The sequence below is a fragment of the Chanodichthys erythropterus genome, chromosome 17 (genome assembly GCF_024489055.1).
Source record: "Chanodichthys erythropterus isolate Z2021 chromosome 17, ASM2448905v1, whole genome shotgun sequence".
Lineage (NCBI taxonomy): Eukaryota > Metazoa > Chordata > Actinopteri > Cypriniformes > Xenocyprididae > Chanodichthys > Chanodichthys erythropterus.
In genome coordinates this window covers 14,830,621-14,847,493 of record NC_090237.1, presented here as the reverse complement: position 1 = coordinate 14,847,493, position 16,873 = coordinate 14,830,621, and the positions used below count along the sequence as shown (strand labels likewise).

Sequence of the window (16,873 nt, the reverse complement as noted above, 5' to 3'; positions counted from 1 at the left end):
GTCATTAGCAAACATTATGTAATGAATTACAAACATAAATGAGAGTTCTCTGCCATGTCTAAATTATTTACATTTTTATTAATGAAAGGTAAAATATATTGTCCTTCGTTCTCCTGTAAATGGCAGGGTTTTGTCTATCATATTGAATAAACGCCATTGCCTGTGTTACAGCCACTTTTGTAGGCATTCTTTATAAAGAGCATGTGATTCCCCCCGCCCCCCCCAATACCGATGCGCCGCCCTCTGATGAACATTATAAACTCGGTTGTCTTCTAGTCTCCCGCGCCGTCACAGCACCAGAGCCGATGCATGACGCTACCCTGAATGATTAGATGTAAGTATTATGTTTCCTGAATGGTGTCGTGTTCTTCACAAACAGATTCCTTAATGTTCTATACGTTTACTGTGTGCACGTGATCGACTGTGTCTAAACATGAACAAAAGGTTCTTTAGTCTCGTGGCATGAACTGTACTTTATAAACATGCAGTTAGTTTTAAACCCATTTCCATCGGTAGGCTAACATTTGTGGCTAACTTTTTAGTTGAGTCTAAAAAGAGTTGTTGGTGTATTTTACACAGAGTTGTCAACTGTGAAAGAAAGTCTGCACATTGTTTTGATTTTGTGAAGATTTGTTTATGGGTGCTGTAAACTGTTACATTACCAGAGCAGTTTATCAACGATTTGTCATAGGACCATAAATACAAAAACAACTACAATAATTCATGGATATCATACTTTATTACTCTTTTATTAAGAACAACTATCTCATGTAAATCGTGATCACAATAAATTAGACCAAAAAGTTCCCATTTAAAATAAATTTTAATACCTCAAAACAATAATGACAGTTCTGCAGTAGCAGTCTATGAAAGCCACGGAATAAAATAATAAAAAGTAATTTTCTACCTCACAATTCTGTGAAGATAAATCTGAAATATGAGATATGAAGTTGTTATTTTGTCTTTTTACCCCAGAATTGTGAGTTTATATCCTGCAGTTCTGAATTTTTTTTGTCAGACCTCAGCAAATGCGAGTTATAAAGTAAGAATTGTGAGAAAAATGTTACATCTTTAAAGGGTTAGTTCACCCAAAAATGAAAATGATGTCATTAATGACTCACCCTCGTGTCGTTCCAAACCCGTAAGACCTCCGATCATTTTCGGAAAACATTTTAAGATATTTTAGATTTAGTCCGAGAGCTTTCTGTCCCTCCATTGAAAATGTATGTACGGTAGACTGTCCATGTCCAGAAAGGTAATAAAAACATCATCAAAGTAGTCCATGTGACATCAGTGGGTTAGTTTTGAAGGATCGAAAATACATTTTGGTCCAAAATTAACAAAAACTATAACTTTATTCAGCATTCCGGAATCCTTTCCATAGAATTGATTCCATTGAATTGATTCCATTGAATCCTTTCATCTATCGGCGTTGGTAATGCACTTTTACGTCATTGTTTTTGGCAATTAGGACATCCGCGACATGCACACTTGCGCACCATTTTAAAAAATATAGCAATACCAAAATACAAACAATGTAGAATAGCTTAAATACAGCGTGCGTCTCCCTCAGACTGTAAACGAAGCTCTAGCGCACCGGATAACACATCAGCAGAGTCGTGAACCCGGATTGACAAAAGACCCGAAAGAGAATACAATGCTGAATAAAGTTGTAGTTTTTGTTATTTTTGGACCAAAATGTATTTTTGATGCTTCAAAAACTTCTAACTAACCCACTGATGTCACATGGACTACTTTGATGATGTTTTTATTACCTTTCTGGACATGGACAGTATACCGTACATACATTTTCAATGGAGGGACAGAAAGCTCTCTGACTGAATCTAAAATATCTTAAACTGTGTTCCGAAGATGAATGGAGGTCTTACGGGTTTGGAACTACATGAGGGTGAGACATAATTTTCATTTTTGGGTGAACTAACCCTTTAAATGTTATAGCTTTAAATATTAGCCTGTTATTTCATGCTGTAATTATTGGGCTATACATTATGTCCGCTATGGACAGCATGTGAATATTATGTAGGCCTATTGTTTAGTCTACAGTGAAGTATGAATTTGATGTAATCATCAGAGGTTTCATCAGTCCAGTCTGTCCATTTAATGGCTTGCAACTATAAAAAATATGCATTTAGCTTCAAAGGGTGTCTTCGATGTTGGTATTGTTTTAAGGGCTTTGGAGTTGATGGATGTAAAGAAAGTGTCCAAGTAGGATTTAAGTTCCTTATAAAAAAGTAAGGCTTAGCACCCTGAAATTTACATTTATGTAAGAGAAATTTTGCTAGAAAAATAAATTTATCAAAAAATATTGGTCCTTTACATCTTTATCAAAGCTGTGCAGACCAAATAAAACATCTTTGTATAATAAAGAAAAACTTTGATAAAAATTTGCATACCAAAATGCAGAAATCCTTCCAGAACAGATTTGTATATGAGCATTCCCACAAGAGATGAGAAATAGATTCACCTTCAGCACCACAAAAAGAACATAAAGAATCAATATCAGGAAACTTTTAAAAAAAAACATGTAATTTGTACAAAATAGTAAATTGTAGGACACATCCTTGACCTTATAGTTATTAAATATTTAGATGACAAAGTCCACACTTTCTTCCATGGAATATTGACAAATTCGCCATTCCAGTAGGACTCAATGTAAGGGAGAGAAGCAATCTCTTTCTGAAATAACTGTCTAATTCTCCTTTTCCAACCAGAAGAGTTAGATAAAAAAAACAGATATTTCAAATCATTGTATCAAAAGGATAAGCAACTGACAAAGACATCTGAGTCTCTGAGAAGAGTTATTTCTCCATAAGGAATGGCATCCATTACTATAGCAAAATCTCGTAGAGTGACAGGTTTGTTATACTTGTTCAAAAACTGAATATGAATACAAGTGTCCATCAGCATTGATTAATTGAGAGACCAAAATAAATTATAAATTATTATTCACCCAATCTGGGAAAAACAATGACTTTATAAAAAATAAGAATATCACAATTATTCCAAATAAAGTACCAGTGAGGGCTAAAATTGTGTTTATAAATTAGGTGCCAGGCCAAAAGTGCTTGTTTATGAAAATTAGATACAGGTGCTGGTCATATAATTAGAATATCATGAAAAAGTTTATTTTTTAATTGTAAATTATTTTTTAAAATGAAACTTTCATATATTCTAGATTCCCTACATGTAAAGTAAAACTTAAAATTTTGATGATTAGAGTGTACAGCTCATGAAAGTCCAAAATCCAGTATCTCAAAATATTAGAATATTTCCTAAGATCAATCAAAAATGGATTTTCAAAACAGAAAAGTTCAAGTTCTTCAAAAAAGTATGTTAATTTGTGCACACAATACTTGGTCGGCAGCACATATTACAGCAAATGACTTGCTCCTAGCACAAATTACAGCATCAGTGAAGTGTGGCATGGAAGTGATCAGCCTGTGGCACTGCTGAGGCATTATTGAGCCTTCAGATCATCTGTATATTGTTGGATCGACTGTTTCTCATCTTTATCTTGAAAATACCCCCCCCCCCCCCCAGGGGTCAGGCATGTTGGCTGGCAAATAAAACACAGTAATATCATGGTCAGCAAACCACTTGGAAGTGGTTTTTGCACTGTGGGCAGGTGCTAAAGTCCTGCTGGAAAAGGAAATCAGCATCTCCATAAAGCTTGTCAGCAGATGGAAGCATAAAGTGCTCCAAAATCTCCTGGACGGCTGCATTGACTTTGCACTTGATAAAACACAATGGACCAACACCAGCAGACAAAAGAGGACTTTTGACCACTGTTCACTGTCCAGTTCTTTTTCTCCTTAGCCCAGGTAAGATGCTTCTGACGTTGTTTCTATTTCAGAAGTGGCTTGGTAGTCCTTTTCCTGAAGATGTCTGAGTGTGGTGACTCTTGATGCGCTGACTCTGGCTTCATTTGACTCATTGTGAAGCTCTCCCAAGTGTTTGAATCAGCTTTACTTGACAGTATTCTCAAGCTTGTGGTCATCCCTGTTGCTTGTACACCTTTGCCTACCCAATTTCTTCCTTCTAGTCAACTTTGCATTCAATATGCTTTGATACATCACTCTGTAAACAGCCACCACATTCAGTAATGATCTTCTGTGACTTACTCTCTTTGTGGAGGGTGTCAATTCTGTCTTCTTCACGATATTCTAATTTATATGACCAGCACCTGTAATTTAAGGGGTAATTTAAGCTTTTTATATTTGACGACTTTATTTAGGCTTCAAAATGTATAAATGTTGTGTTAACTTGTAAAGATTATCTTGATATATTAAACTTGTAAGTGTCATGACTGCGATTTTCCAAAAGCCTATGGGAAAAATAACTTCTGGGTTAGCCTACAAAAACACGTCATCTCTGAGGTACTCTAGATCTGCACATGTAGATCTATCCACGCATAAGGAGAGAGCAGGGTACGTCATTCTTGAGATACCCTCAGCAATAAGGGTTTGTCCTCTAAGAGATAAAGCTCTCTGTAACCACGAATTGAATTTCCTTTTAGTTTTCCCAGTAACTGGGTCAAAGTTCCGTCTGCATCTGTCTTTATCACTTTATCATCCTTACACTGTAAAGGAAGGAAGAAGGACAGGCTTTAACAGCTAACAGCTCACATTTGTTAAGATTTAAATTTAAACCAGAGGCTTTAGAGGAAAAATGTATGTATTGTATTGCAATCGGAATCTGTGATTCATCTTTTAAAAACGGTGTCGTTAGCTAGCTGACTAATAAGTATATGTTTGTTGTCAATAGTGATACCTTGCAGCTGACTACTCAAAAGAGAGGAGGATAGAAGTTGTGCAGCCACAATAAATAAATAAGGGGACATAGGGCAACCCTGACGAGCTCCTCTTGACAACTGAAATCTAGGCGAAGTACCCGACTTAAGGTTGATGGAACAGTTGGCATAATTATAAAGAGTTCTTATAAATTTGCAGAATGGATCACCAAACCCAAGCTTTTGAAGAGATAAAAAATAAACTCGTGTTCAAAGTCAAAAGCTTTGTAAAAATTTACAAAAAGAAAAAAGCTTGTCATCATTAACTAATTTGCTATAGTCTAATAAATCTAGAACAAGTCTGATATTGTTTGATATATGTCTTTTTGGCATAAATCCTGATTGAGTCAACTTAAAACACACTTGAGTCTTTTGGCCAAAGCCCAAGCTAAAATTTTATAATCATTATTAAGGAGACAAATTGGTCACCAATTATCTATTAAAGTAACATATTTTTTAGGTTTAGGTATCAGAGATAAAAGCCCTTATGTTAAACTAGAAGGCAAAGTTTCTGACTGAATACATCCCTAGCAGGAATGGTACCAATTCTTCAGCAAAGCTTTTGTAGAACTCAGCCGTTAGGCCATCGGTTTCAGGAGATTTGAGAGAACTCCTGTTATGATGTAGATTTCTGAGGTGCACTCTTGTCATAAATTAATCTAATACTGTTCCTACATAATTTGTAATAAAAAAATATATATCTATTTAGGAGTCTTAGACCTTTTCAACGAAATATAGTTTGTCATGCTTAGATTAGGATTTAATTGTAATATAGTGAAGCAAACTTAGGCGTCTAACTGGTGTGACGGTGACAGTAAGCCCTGTTTCCTTAGTTCCTTTGTCCAGTATCAATTCTGATTAAATATCCTATATTCCTGGGATTTTCCTAATGCCTTATTTAATTATTAGTACAATAATTATTAAGACAGTTTGTTTACTCCTGCATCATGCTCTTCACTACAGCCACAACATGACACTCATATAAGTGTTCTTTAGGCCATTGATTTTTGTTCATTCAGCTGTAACAAAATGTTTTGCAAAAAGACAGTATGTTTTATATCTAAATGTTTGACTTTTTTAAAGAAAATTCTTGCTCAAGCTAAATCCAAGAGTGTTAAAGGGTTAGTTCACCTAAAAATAAAAATTCTGTCATTAATTACTCACCCTTGTGTCGTTCTAAATCCAATAAGACCTTTGTTCCTCTTCAGAACACAAATGAAGATATTTTTGATGAAATCCGAGGGTTTTGTTTGTTTTTTTGCAAACAAAGCGCTTATGTCGCTTCATAAAATTGAGGTTAAACCACTGGAGTCCCAAGGATTACTTTAATGATGTATTTACTACCTTTCTGGACCTTGAATGTGGTAGTTGGGTGGCTCCCAATGGAGGAACAGAAAGTTTAATTTGTGTTCCAAAAATGAATTAAAGTCTTATGGGTTTGGAACGACATGAGGGTGAGTAATTAATGACAGAATTTTCATTTTTCTGTTAACTAAACCTTTAATTGATTTATAGCTCTTTTTTTCTTCTCAATCTTGTTGGAAAAGTATAATTCACAGCTGTACAAATGGAGAAGCAGGTTGTTGATGGGTTGAGGAAGGCCTTCCAGTCGGGTAAATCCCGCCCCCTGCAGTACAGAAAACAGCAGCTCAGAGCCCTGCACCGGCTCATCACTGAACGCCAAGCAGACATTGACCAAGCTCTAAAACAAGACCTCAACAGGGTACAGCAGCCATTCTGAATGATTAATGTTTCCTTAAACAATAAAAATCTTTTAGAAACACTGAATGTTTTTAATCTTTATTGTCACTGTCATCAAACAGAATACGTATAACAATTCACTTTTTGAGCTGATCGGCATTGAGAATGACATCAAGTTGGCGGAGAGTGACATGGCGGACTGGGCAGCTCTACAGCCTGTGAAGAAGAATCTCAACAGTGCACTTGATGATGTTTACATAAAGCCTGAACCTTTGGGTGTTGTGCTGATAATTGGAACCTGGAACTACCCTTGGGCCATGATCCTGCAACCCCTGGTTGGAGCCATTGCAGCTGGTAGTAGGATCTATTCTAATTACAGCCAACATGAAACTTACAAACAGAAGAAAATGTTGGGCGAGACTTGATTTGGAACGTTAAGTTCATCTAAATTAAAAGTAATAAGTTAATAAAACTCAAAACAAATGAAATATCAGTTTACTTAAAATATATTAGTTCTGTGAACGTGAAAGAAAATGAAAGTGCTAAATACTTATAAAAGTTAATTTGACTGAACTAATTTGTTTAATTTAAGTTTGTCCTACTCAAACCAATTAATTATTTTGAGCGTTAGGGTTTACAGTGTAAGAATGGAGGTAGGATTGAAGGATTAGATCTGCTATTGCTGCTGGCATGAGCTAAGTTTGCTGCTGAAACATACTCAGAATTACAGGGATTAGTATACCTGTACATGCTTCTGCTGCAGCAAGGTAAAGTAAGGAGAACCCCCCATAACGGATCTGGAGAGGTGGTTCTGGGGAGGAGGAGGGCTAAAGAAAATTCTTATGTTCACCCTAATAAACTGAACGAGGTCAGGATAGAAATGATAAAAGATGCATTAATAGAAAAGAGAGACTGATTGACTGTGCTGCTGGTTTGGAAGAACCATTCCCCTACCAATCAGCTTGGAATAGTTTCATGACTGAACTATGCATTTAGTGGTGCAAATTATTACATTTTGAAGAAAGACTAGGCATGTGCATTAAGAAAGTAAATGGTGTCTTGATTTCATGTTGACTTTTAATCTCTTTTATCTCATTGAGAAATATCACCAACACCAAATGAGATTTCACACACACACTGTTTTTCACTTCCTCTTGTTATTTAGGCAATGCGGCTGTGCTGAAGCCATCAGAGCTGAGTGAGCATTCTGCTAGACTTATGAAAGAACTGCTTCCTCTGTATCTAGATAAGGTCCATAAACTCATTATGTTTTTATAATTCAGTCTCAGGTTTGCTTTAAGTTCTTTGAGAACAGCTTGACAAACTTTCGAATAATTTTAGGAGATGTATCAAGTGGTGACAGGAGGGGTTCCAGAGACCCAGGAGCTGCTGAAGCAGCGTTTCGACCACATATTCTACACTGGGAGCAGCACTGTGGGGAAACTGGTTATGGAAGCAGCAGCTCATCATCTCACACCAGTGACTTTAGAACTGGGTGGGAAAAGCCCTTGCTATATTGACAAGAACTGTGACATTGCTGTGGCATGCCGGTATTATGGAGTTTTATGTTAAAGGGATAGTTCAGCCAAAATAAAAATTCTGTCATTTAGTCACCTTCATGTCATTCCAAACCTGTTTGATTTATTTGTTTTAATTCTGTGCAATACAAAATATATATTTGAAAAATGTCTCAATGTTGATTTTGTCCAAGCAATGCATGTCAAAGGGGTCCAGTTTTGTTTTAGACCCCATTGACTTTCATTTGAATTCTTCATGAGGGTGTGTAAATGATGACAGAATTTTTACTAACTTTAAATTCTAAGCAATTTAAAGCTTTTGGGAAACAAAATAACAGCTTTCCAAATGTCCATCTTTATATCAGACGAATAACCTGGGGGAAGTTTACAAATTGTGGCCAGACATGCATTGCACCTGACTACATTCTGTGTGAGCCAAGCATCCAAGATAGGATAGTTGAAGAGATTCAAAACACACTGCAGGTGTGTATTTTTATTTATTTATTTATTTTATATTAAATTGTGTTCCATTCACACTTTGGTAGTTAGACGTTATCTACAATCTTAACTCATTACAGGAGTTCTACCAAAAGGACCCTAAAAGCTCTCCAGATTATTGCAGAATCATTAACACACGTCACTTCGACAGAGTATTAGCTCTGATGAATGAATGTACAATTGCTCTTGGAGGAGAGAGTGATCGCTCACAGTGTTACATAGGTAAGGCCAACTTTTATTGGCAAAGAGTGAAATTACCTATGATTTGACTTTGATAAAGCAAAAAAAAACAAAAAAACATTTTTTTCTTCCCCACCAGCTCCTACAGTTCTGAGGGATGTTTTGCCCCATTTCAAAATCATGCAAGAAGAGATCTTTGGACCGCTGCTGCCCATTGTCACTGTTAATGACTTGAGTGAAGCCATAAATTTTATCAACACAAGGGAAAAGCCTTTGGCACTCTATGTGTTTTCCTCTGATAAAACGGTATTCTTTTGATTACCAATGTTTTTTGGAAGGCAGAAATTCACATTTTAAGTCAATTTCAATATCTCCAAGTTGATCTTTGTTCCATTTAGGTGATCAAGCGTATGTTAACTGAAACCACCAGTGGAGGAGTGACTGTTAATGATGTCTTGATGCATTACACTGTCGATACCTTACCTTTTGGAGGTGTTGGTAAGCAAATCAATAAGAAATCACTCGACAAAAAATAATGGCAAAATAATAGTAAGGATGAATTTAGAATATACAACTTTTGATTTAGAAAAATCAATATTTTATATAAAATGAAATTATATGAGTCATTTTTCTTGTATTAAAACATTAAATATTTTAATTTTTAAATATTAATTGATTATATCTATATGTATGAGAAATCATTTAAGTTTTAAAATATTTTATTCTAATATAAGAAATTAAATATCACTTAGTTTATGATAAATATTAATGGTGATATACAACTATTAAATGAATTAAAGAGAGTGTATATATAGATCGATATACACACTGCTCTCAGCGCAAATGAGTACACCCCCTTTGAAAAGTAACATTTTAAACAATATCTCAATGAACACAAAAACAATTTCCAAAATGTTGACAAGACTAAGTTTAATATAACATCTGTTTAACTTATAATATGAAAGTAAGGTTAATAATATAACTGAACAAAATTTTCAGTTTTACTCAAATTAGGGTGATGCAAAAATGAGTACACCCCACTGGAGCAAAGCTAAATTTTAGACTAAAAATGTCTAATTTAACAAGAATTCATCCACAGGTGAGTTATTATTCATTACACTCGTGTCCAGCTGACAGTTGACTATAAAAGGGTGTTAAAACCCCTTCCCAATTCATGCTGTCAGCAATGGCACCACATGGAAGAGAAATGTCACAAGACCTGAAAAAGAAAGAAAATAATTTCTTTACACCAGTAAGGTGAAGGCTACAAGAAGAGCAGCAAAGCTTTACTTATCAGTCAGAATACTGTAGCAAAAGTGGTACAAAAATTTAAAAAAGATGGAACTGCAACCATCTCACAGAGACGTCCAGGTCGTCCACGGAAGTTAACACCTCGACAGGAGCGTCTTCTGATGAGAAGGGTTGAAGAAAATCGGCATGCAAGTTACTGCAGTTATCTAAAGAAGTAGAAAGCCAAACTGGGGTGACTATTTCCCGTGACACAATACGGTGTACACTGCAGAGAAAGAAGCCTCTCCTAAAGAAAAAAAGCCCACCTAGAGTTTGCCGGGGCCCGTGCTGACAAAGATGAAGACTACTGGGACTCTGGATTTACTCTCTGGATATACTCTGGATTTTTAAAATTGTTTTTATGTTCATTGAGATATTGTTTAAAATGTTACTTTTCAAAGGGGGTGTACTCATTTATGCTGAGCACTATATAATTTATTTATTTATTTTTTATTATTATTATTATTATTATTATGGTTAAATTTCTTTGTAATGATATATTTACCTGTTCGTCTCAACCTCAGTTTTTCTCACTCTTTCTCTCCAAGGAAACAGTGGAATGGGCAGATATCATGGGAGACACACATTTGACCAGCTGAGTCACCATCGTGCCTGTCTCATCAAGTCTTTTGCTATGGAGAGTTTGAATGACGCCCGTTACCCTCCACTAACAGAAGCCCGACTGCGCAAAGCCAAATTTTTCTTGCAGCATCGCTTATGCAGTTGTAGTTGCGTGTGTGTGTGGGCCGTCATCACCACCATATTGGCAATTGGCCTCCTTGTTGACTTAATAGTTGTGCTGATTTAGGTAAATGGTTTACAGCTTATACCATGTCATTGTTGAATTCTTGATTCTGATATGTCCTGATATCCCTTCACGGGTGTTGATTACTGTTTGAATTACACCTATATTATATTACAAGCATTAGAACAATTAGATATATTTAATCAGGGGAGGTTATTACAACAAAAAGCATTTTAGGGCAGAAACATATAACCAGAACATATAATGACGGGCCGTTTTCATGACATCATTTTCAAATTAAGACGGAAAACTTTGTATGCGTTTCTTTACAAAGTGACATCGCCATCTACGGGCCTGGCATAAATAATACAGTGTTTTTAATCTTTTTGTGGATCGGTGTGATCAGAGATCATTTTGACAATGTTGTTGCCAGTGAAACGGAGGCCAGCTAGTAGTTGCTGTGCGAGTAAACCTCACTCCTCTGATCTCAAGAGATGCTCTGGCGACTGACACTAGGGGTTGTATCCTTTAGCCTCCTTGGTAGAGCGTCCCACTCCCATGCCAGAGACCCAGATTCGAGGCCGGCGCAGAGCAGGGCGAGTAGGACCTGGGTGAGGGGTTACACCTGTATGCGAAAAACGCAAAGGAAAAACTTTTCCGCTTTTAGTACATTCTTGTCGTGTAAACGAACCCTTAGATTATTGAAAATTTAATGAACAGCCATTGTGCAAACCATTTTGGGTATCCATTTAATTATAATAATGTTCCATTGTCATTAATTCCATATTTATGCATTTTGTGTCATGATTTTGTAGAGTTTGTTCAGAAATGGTATGTGATTACACTTTCGGTCATGGTTTGTCTATTCGGTTAATCAGTATTTTCCAACAGACTGCCGTTTGGATCAAGCTTTGCTTAATTACTGAATATTATTCCATTGCTCTAACAATGCGTCATTGTTTATAATCAATGTTCCTTTCTACTTCCACAGAAGACTCCAGTTTGAAGGAACGGATCCCTCTGCATACACTGCTGTTTACTTTGTAACTGTTTTGAATCATTTTGATATCATATAGAATACTTTAATAATTTTTATCATTTTAATACAAAACATGTTTAGCATGTGCACTTGCTTTCTAACTGATTAAGATAAACATTTTAAATACTCTAAAACACAAACTACATTTTAATCTTCTAAATACAAGTAAAAAGGTTTGTCTAAATGGCCAATTCTACCTATGTAGAGATTTTGTGCTGTTGAACTGCTGAATCGTGCAGAATCTGCACATTTGGATCTTCTAAATGGACAAGTTAGCATTATTTCTGTCATGTAGCAGTACAATGCTTGCATTGTTCTGGTTGTTCTCCAGCTTATCATCTTTATGCTGTGGACTTTACGGAGAGCTTTAGAACATTAGCTTTCATGCACATTTGTTAATAAGCTTTTACTCATTTATAATGATGTCAACAAAGAAAAGATTGTTTATTTACACCCCAACAAAAATGTTGATCAAAAGTGATTTAGTGATGTTGCAAAGTTGTTTTCTAAATGCTTTATTATAGTCTTGGAACAAATGTAACAGGCTGTCATAAAATAACCACACAGTAAAATCCCCAGAGTTAAATCAGCTCTGCTCAGAGTACATATGGTCCCTCTCTAAATAGTATTATAGTAACACTGAAGCAGAGTTAAAGTCATTTGTAGTTCTTGTGTTTCTCTTTTCTTCAGTGATTCTGCTTGTTAACAGCAGGTGTTCATCACTAATGCACAATCATCACCTAATTAATTGCATAATTATCTCATTAACTTTAACTCTGCTTCAGTGTTATTTTAACACTATTTAGAGAGGAACCATATGTACTCTGAGCAGAGCTGATTTAACTCTGAGGATTTTACTGTGCAGGGTTACAGAGCAAACTGCCAATGAAAAAAAACAAAAACAAAAAAAAAAAAACATTTTGAATGTAAAGGTAAAAAAACAGTAAATAACTAGTGAATTCCTCAGATTTATTTGTTATCTAACATTAGTCATAATATTATTCCTGTTTAGTCTAAAACAATGAATATCAAAATGGTAGAGATCACTGATTAATGTAAAATAGAGAATGTCAAATTATTTTAAATATATTCATTTACAGCATTTAATGTTATTATATGGATTTATTATTAATTTTTCTATTTATGTATTTGATGTTGATTTAATTTTATAGATAACAGTTATAATAGTTAAGATTACATTCAACAGTCTGATACATTTGGTCCTTTTTTGAATTCATATCTACAATACCATTTCCTTCAATATTCAGCAGATGGCGCTCTCTTACAGTTTAAAATCGCTTATAAACAAGAGGAGGACTGCATCTTTACAATAGAAAGATGTTGGGTTAATTAAATCAGCAATTCAAAGCCATTTTCATCAGTTTGATTATTGTGCTGCTCCACATGCTTCTTCCTTAAACAGTCATAATGAACATGTAAAGTGTCAAACACTTCTGAACCAATAAAGTGGATTACACTTTCTGTGATTTTTTTCTTCTTCTTCTTTAAATGAATGATGAGCTAAATACTAGTTTCATTTTATTAAATATAATAATGCAACCCTAAATCTGTTGTATTTCCTCAAACTGATCACATGTCTTCCATATAGACCAAAAATAAATAAAGAGGTTCCTGTTCGACAGAGAAACCAAGTGATGTGTGTGCATTTTTCCTCCACATAATATAAAGTTACCAGTTATCTATCACGCAAATGGCTGCGCCAACAAAAAGCCAACACAATTCTCCTTGTGATAATTTTTTTAGCTTTACATTTGCTGTCACACAATCTATCTGACTTAAAGCTAATACATAGGCCTAGCTGACAGCAAATATACACATCTGCTGTAGTTTGTCAAGCTGGATGATGGAGGACTTCTTAGAATTGGCAGAATTTCTCAGTAAATTAAACTATAATTGCTGCTGAAGGAATGTTAAGATTAAAAAAATTCCACATAATTGATAATAGCCTGACAATAGGATTTACTGTATTTAGCAGGGTTGACCACGTTCTATGACAGATTCCATGCATTACTGCCTGAAGGGGCGTTTACAATGACATCGATTTAAATGTTGGAGGTCATCAACCCGCTGTACTGTTGCTAGTATGCATTCCTAGTGAGCTGTGTGCATTCTCTTTGTATGGAGTAGTATGAAGGCCTTGTTGTTTTATTTGAGCATTCTATTTATCAAAGAATCCTGGAGGAAAATGTATCACGGTTTCCATAAAAAATATTAAGCAGCACAACTGTTTTAAATAAATGTATCTTGATCAGCATATTAGAATGATTACTGAAGGATCATGTGACTGGAGTAATGACAGAATAATTATAATAGAAAACTCTTAAATGTTAATATTTCACAATGTTACTTTTTGGTAATACTGTACAATAAGGTCTTAACATTAGTTAATGCTTCAGCTAACATAAATTAACAATGAACAATATGTTTCTAAAGCATTCATAAATCTTTGTTAATGTTAGTAAAAATGTTACAGAACATGTTTACGTCCCCCTGTGGTGAAAATCAAGTTTTTAATGTTGTTTATATGCCTATGTGGTGTTTTTAATATGCTTTAAGATGTGCAAATTCATATGTCAACACCATTGCTGAGTATTTTCTCTTTAAAACTGCAGTTAAAAAAAAAGATGTAATTAGCTTGTAACCAATCAGGTCAATGTGACGGCGGGCTTTAGGATATCATTAACTGACCGCTCAAGGGAGTCTCAAAAGAAGCCAGGTTATCCCTGTATATTTTTCTGTTGATATGAAAAATCGGGGAGATTTAGCAATAAGGCGATGAACTATATGCCTTTCTCCACTGATGTTCTGAGTTGTTCAAAGCGTTTTTAAGGATATTGATTTGAGATGGCGAACGGGAACATGGTTTGTGTAATATTAGCAACACATTATTAGATGTTTGATAACTTAGTCAAGCAAAAGGCTAATCATATTAAGTACCGTTATGTGTCTGACGTTGTAAAAATCAATACCGTTCTGCAGCGTTTACCTCAGTAAGTTGACCGAGTGGATCTCTGAGCACGTGCTAGTGAGTGGAGGCGGGACTAATTAGCATATTCATAGACCCGCCTGTACTAAATGAGGCAAGGGTGTAGAGTTACATTCAAGCTATTTTGAAGCATGAAGAATTTTTTTTTTTTTCACAGGAAAAAAATATGTAATTTTGGTGATCAATGATGAGTTTTAAGGGACAAAATTATTGACTACAGGGGGACTTTAACAAATATAATTTTTTAAAAAGGTATAAGTAAATGTTTAAATCTAATGTGTTTTTGTCTTACCCTGGTTCTGTCACGACCGTCAGTGAGAGTGCCCGAATTAGCCACTTGAGGGCACTCCATCCTGGACTGTTTTCACCCCATTGACTACACTACCCATAACGCACTGCCGGACTCATTATCCCTTTATCACATCATTACACCCAGCTGTCATGTATTTTGTAATCAGTGTCTGTCTATTTAATCTCAGTTGTTTCTATCCTCAGTTGTGGTTTGTTGTATTGTCTTGCACATTTTGTATTGCTGGCTTTTTGTTTTGTGGACTGATATTCTGGATTTTGACTCTTGCCTGTTCTCTGGACTACGATTTGGATTACCCAATAAACCCTTATGCTGCACTTGGATCTATCATCTTGTTCTTGTGTGCACCCGTGACAGAACAAACCACCACCATGCAAGGATCCAGCGGTGTGGGGTTCCGAATCCTTCCTCCAGCCACTACCAGGGAGCGCTGGGATCAACTACGGGCGTTGTGGGCTCTACGCCAGGAGGGGTGGGAGGTAGGATGCTTCGCTAAGGTCTTTTGGATGATGGCGGTGGGGCTGGGTTACAATGACGCGGCTTTGAAGGATTTGTGTAATTGCTGCCTCAATGTGAGATGGAAGGGCTACGGAGTTTAGATTTCTGGAGATTCGCCGCGTATCTTCGCCGTCGGAGGGAATGGACCTCACTGAATCAGCCAGCCAGTTTGCATGCTCCAGCCCATAATTCTGTTTCAGAAGGCATTGAGGAGATGGGCACTGAGCCTCAGCTTCACCCCGGTAAAGGGAGGAGGAGGAGGAGAAGGAAGTCTCCAGCCAGTGAGTCCGCTCCAGAGCCCGTTCCAGTCAGCGAGTCCACTCCAGAGCCCGCTCCAGTCAGTGAGTCCACTCCAGAGCCCGCTCCAGTCAGTGAGTCCACTCCAAAGCCCGTTCCAGTCAGTGAGCCCGTTCCAGTCAGTGAGCCCGCTCCAGTCAGTGAGTCCACTCCAGAGCCCGCTCCAGTCAGTGAGTCCACTCCAGAGCCCGTTCCAGTCAGTGAGCCCGCTCCAGTCAGTGAGTCCACTCCAGAGCCCGCTCCAGTCAGTGAGTCCACTCCAGAGCCCGCTCCAGTCAGTGAGTCCACTCCAGAGCCCGTTCCAGTCAGTGAGCCCGCTCCAGTCAGTGAGTCCACTCCAGAGCCCGCTCCAGTCAGTGAGTCCACTCCAAAGCCCGTTCCAGTCAGTGAGCCCGTTCCAGTCAGTGAGCCCGCTCCAGTCAGTGAGTCCACTCCAGAGCCCGCTCCAGTCAGTGAGTCCACTCCAGAGCCCGTTCCAGTCAGTGAGCCCGCTCCAGTCAGTGAGTCCACTCCAGAGCCCGCTCCAGTCAGTGAGTCCACTCCAGAGCCCGCTCCAGTCAGTGAGTCCACTCCAGAGCCCGTTCCAGTCAGTGAGCCCGCTCCAGTCAGTGAGTCCACTCCAGAGCCCGCTCCAGTCAGTGAGTCCACTCCAGAGCCCGTTCCAGTCAGTGAGCCCGCTCCAGTCAGTGAGTCCGCTCCAGAGCCCGCTCCAGTCAGTGAGTCCGCTCCAGAGCCCGCTCCAGTCAGTGAGTCCGCTCCAGAGCCCGCTCCAGTCAGTGAGTCCGCTCCAGAGCCCGCTCCAGTCAGTGAGTCCGCTCCAGAGCCCGTTCCAGTCAGTGAGCCCGCTCCAGCCAGCGAGCCCGCTCCAGAGCCCGCTCCAGCCAGCGAGCCCGCTCCAGAGCCCGCTCCAGCCAGCGAGCCCGCTCCAGAGCCCGCTCCAGCCAGCGAGCCCGCTCCAGAGCCCGCTCCAGCCAGCGAGCC

At 37.6% G+C, this 16,873-nt stretch overlaps 1 protein-coding gene across 2 annotated transcripts; it reads left to right on the top strand.

Annotated features, from left to right (window-relative positions):
• Nucleotides 1–182: 182 nt before the first annotated feature.
• aldh3a1 (aldehyde dehydrogenase 3 family, member A1) lies at nt 183–13,399 on the top strand. 2 transcript variants are annotated; one of them, XM_067364488.1, is made up of 11 exons: nt 183–334; nt 6,358–6,533; nt 6,634–6,865; nt 7,677–7,762; nt 7,853–8,061; nt 8,394–8,511; nt 8,607–8,748; nt 8,846–9,012; nt 9,105–9,204; nt 10,545–10,804; nt 11,733–13,399. In XM_067364488.1, exons 2-10 carry the CDS (start codon nt 6,378–6,380, stop codon nt 10,802–10,804), a joined length of 1,470 nt encoding a protein of 489 aa, XP_067220589.1. In that variant the 5' UTR covers nt 183–334; nt 6,358–6,377; the 3' UTR covers nt 11,733–13,399. The 2 variants fall into 2 exon arrangements, with proteins under 2 accessions (XP_067220589.1, XP_067220590.1); XM_067364489.1 differs by lacking the exon at nt 183–334 and adding an exon at nt 3,708–3,842.
• Nucleotides 13,400–16,873: the final 3,474 nt, after the last annotated feature.

What these genes read in the sequence shown, in the direction of transcription:
- aldh3a1 (XM_067364488.1), top strand. Translation starts at nt 6,378, where the DNA reads ATGGAGAAGCAGGTTGTTGATGGGTTGAGGAAGGCCTTCCAGTCGGGT. An exon ending in GGTTGGAGCCATTGCAGCTG is followed by an intron (nt 6,866 to 7,676) that starts GTAGTAGGATCT and finishes CTTGTTATTTAG; the next exon opens with GCAATGCGGCTGTGCTGAAG. An exon ending in AGATTCAAAACACACTGCAG is followed by an intron (nt 8,512 to 8,606) that starts GTGTGTATTTTT and finishes AACTCATTACAG; the next exon opens with GAGTTCTACCAAAAGGACCC.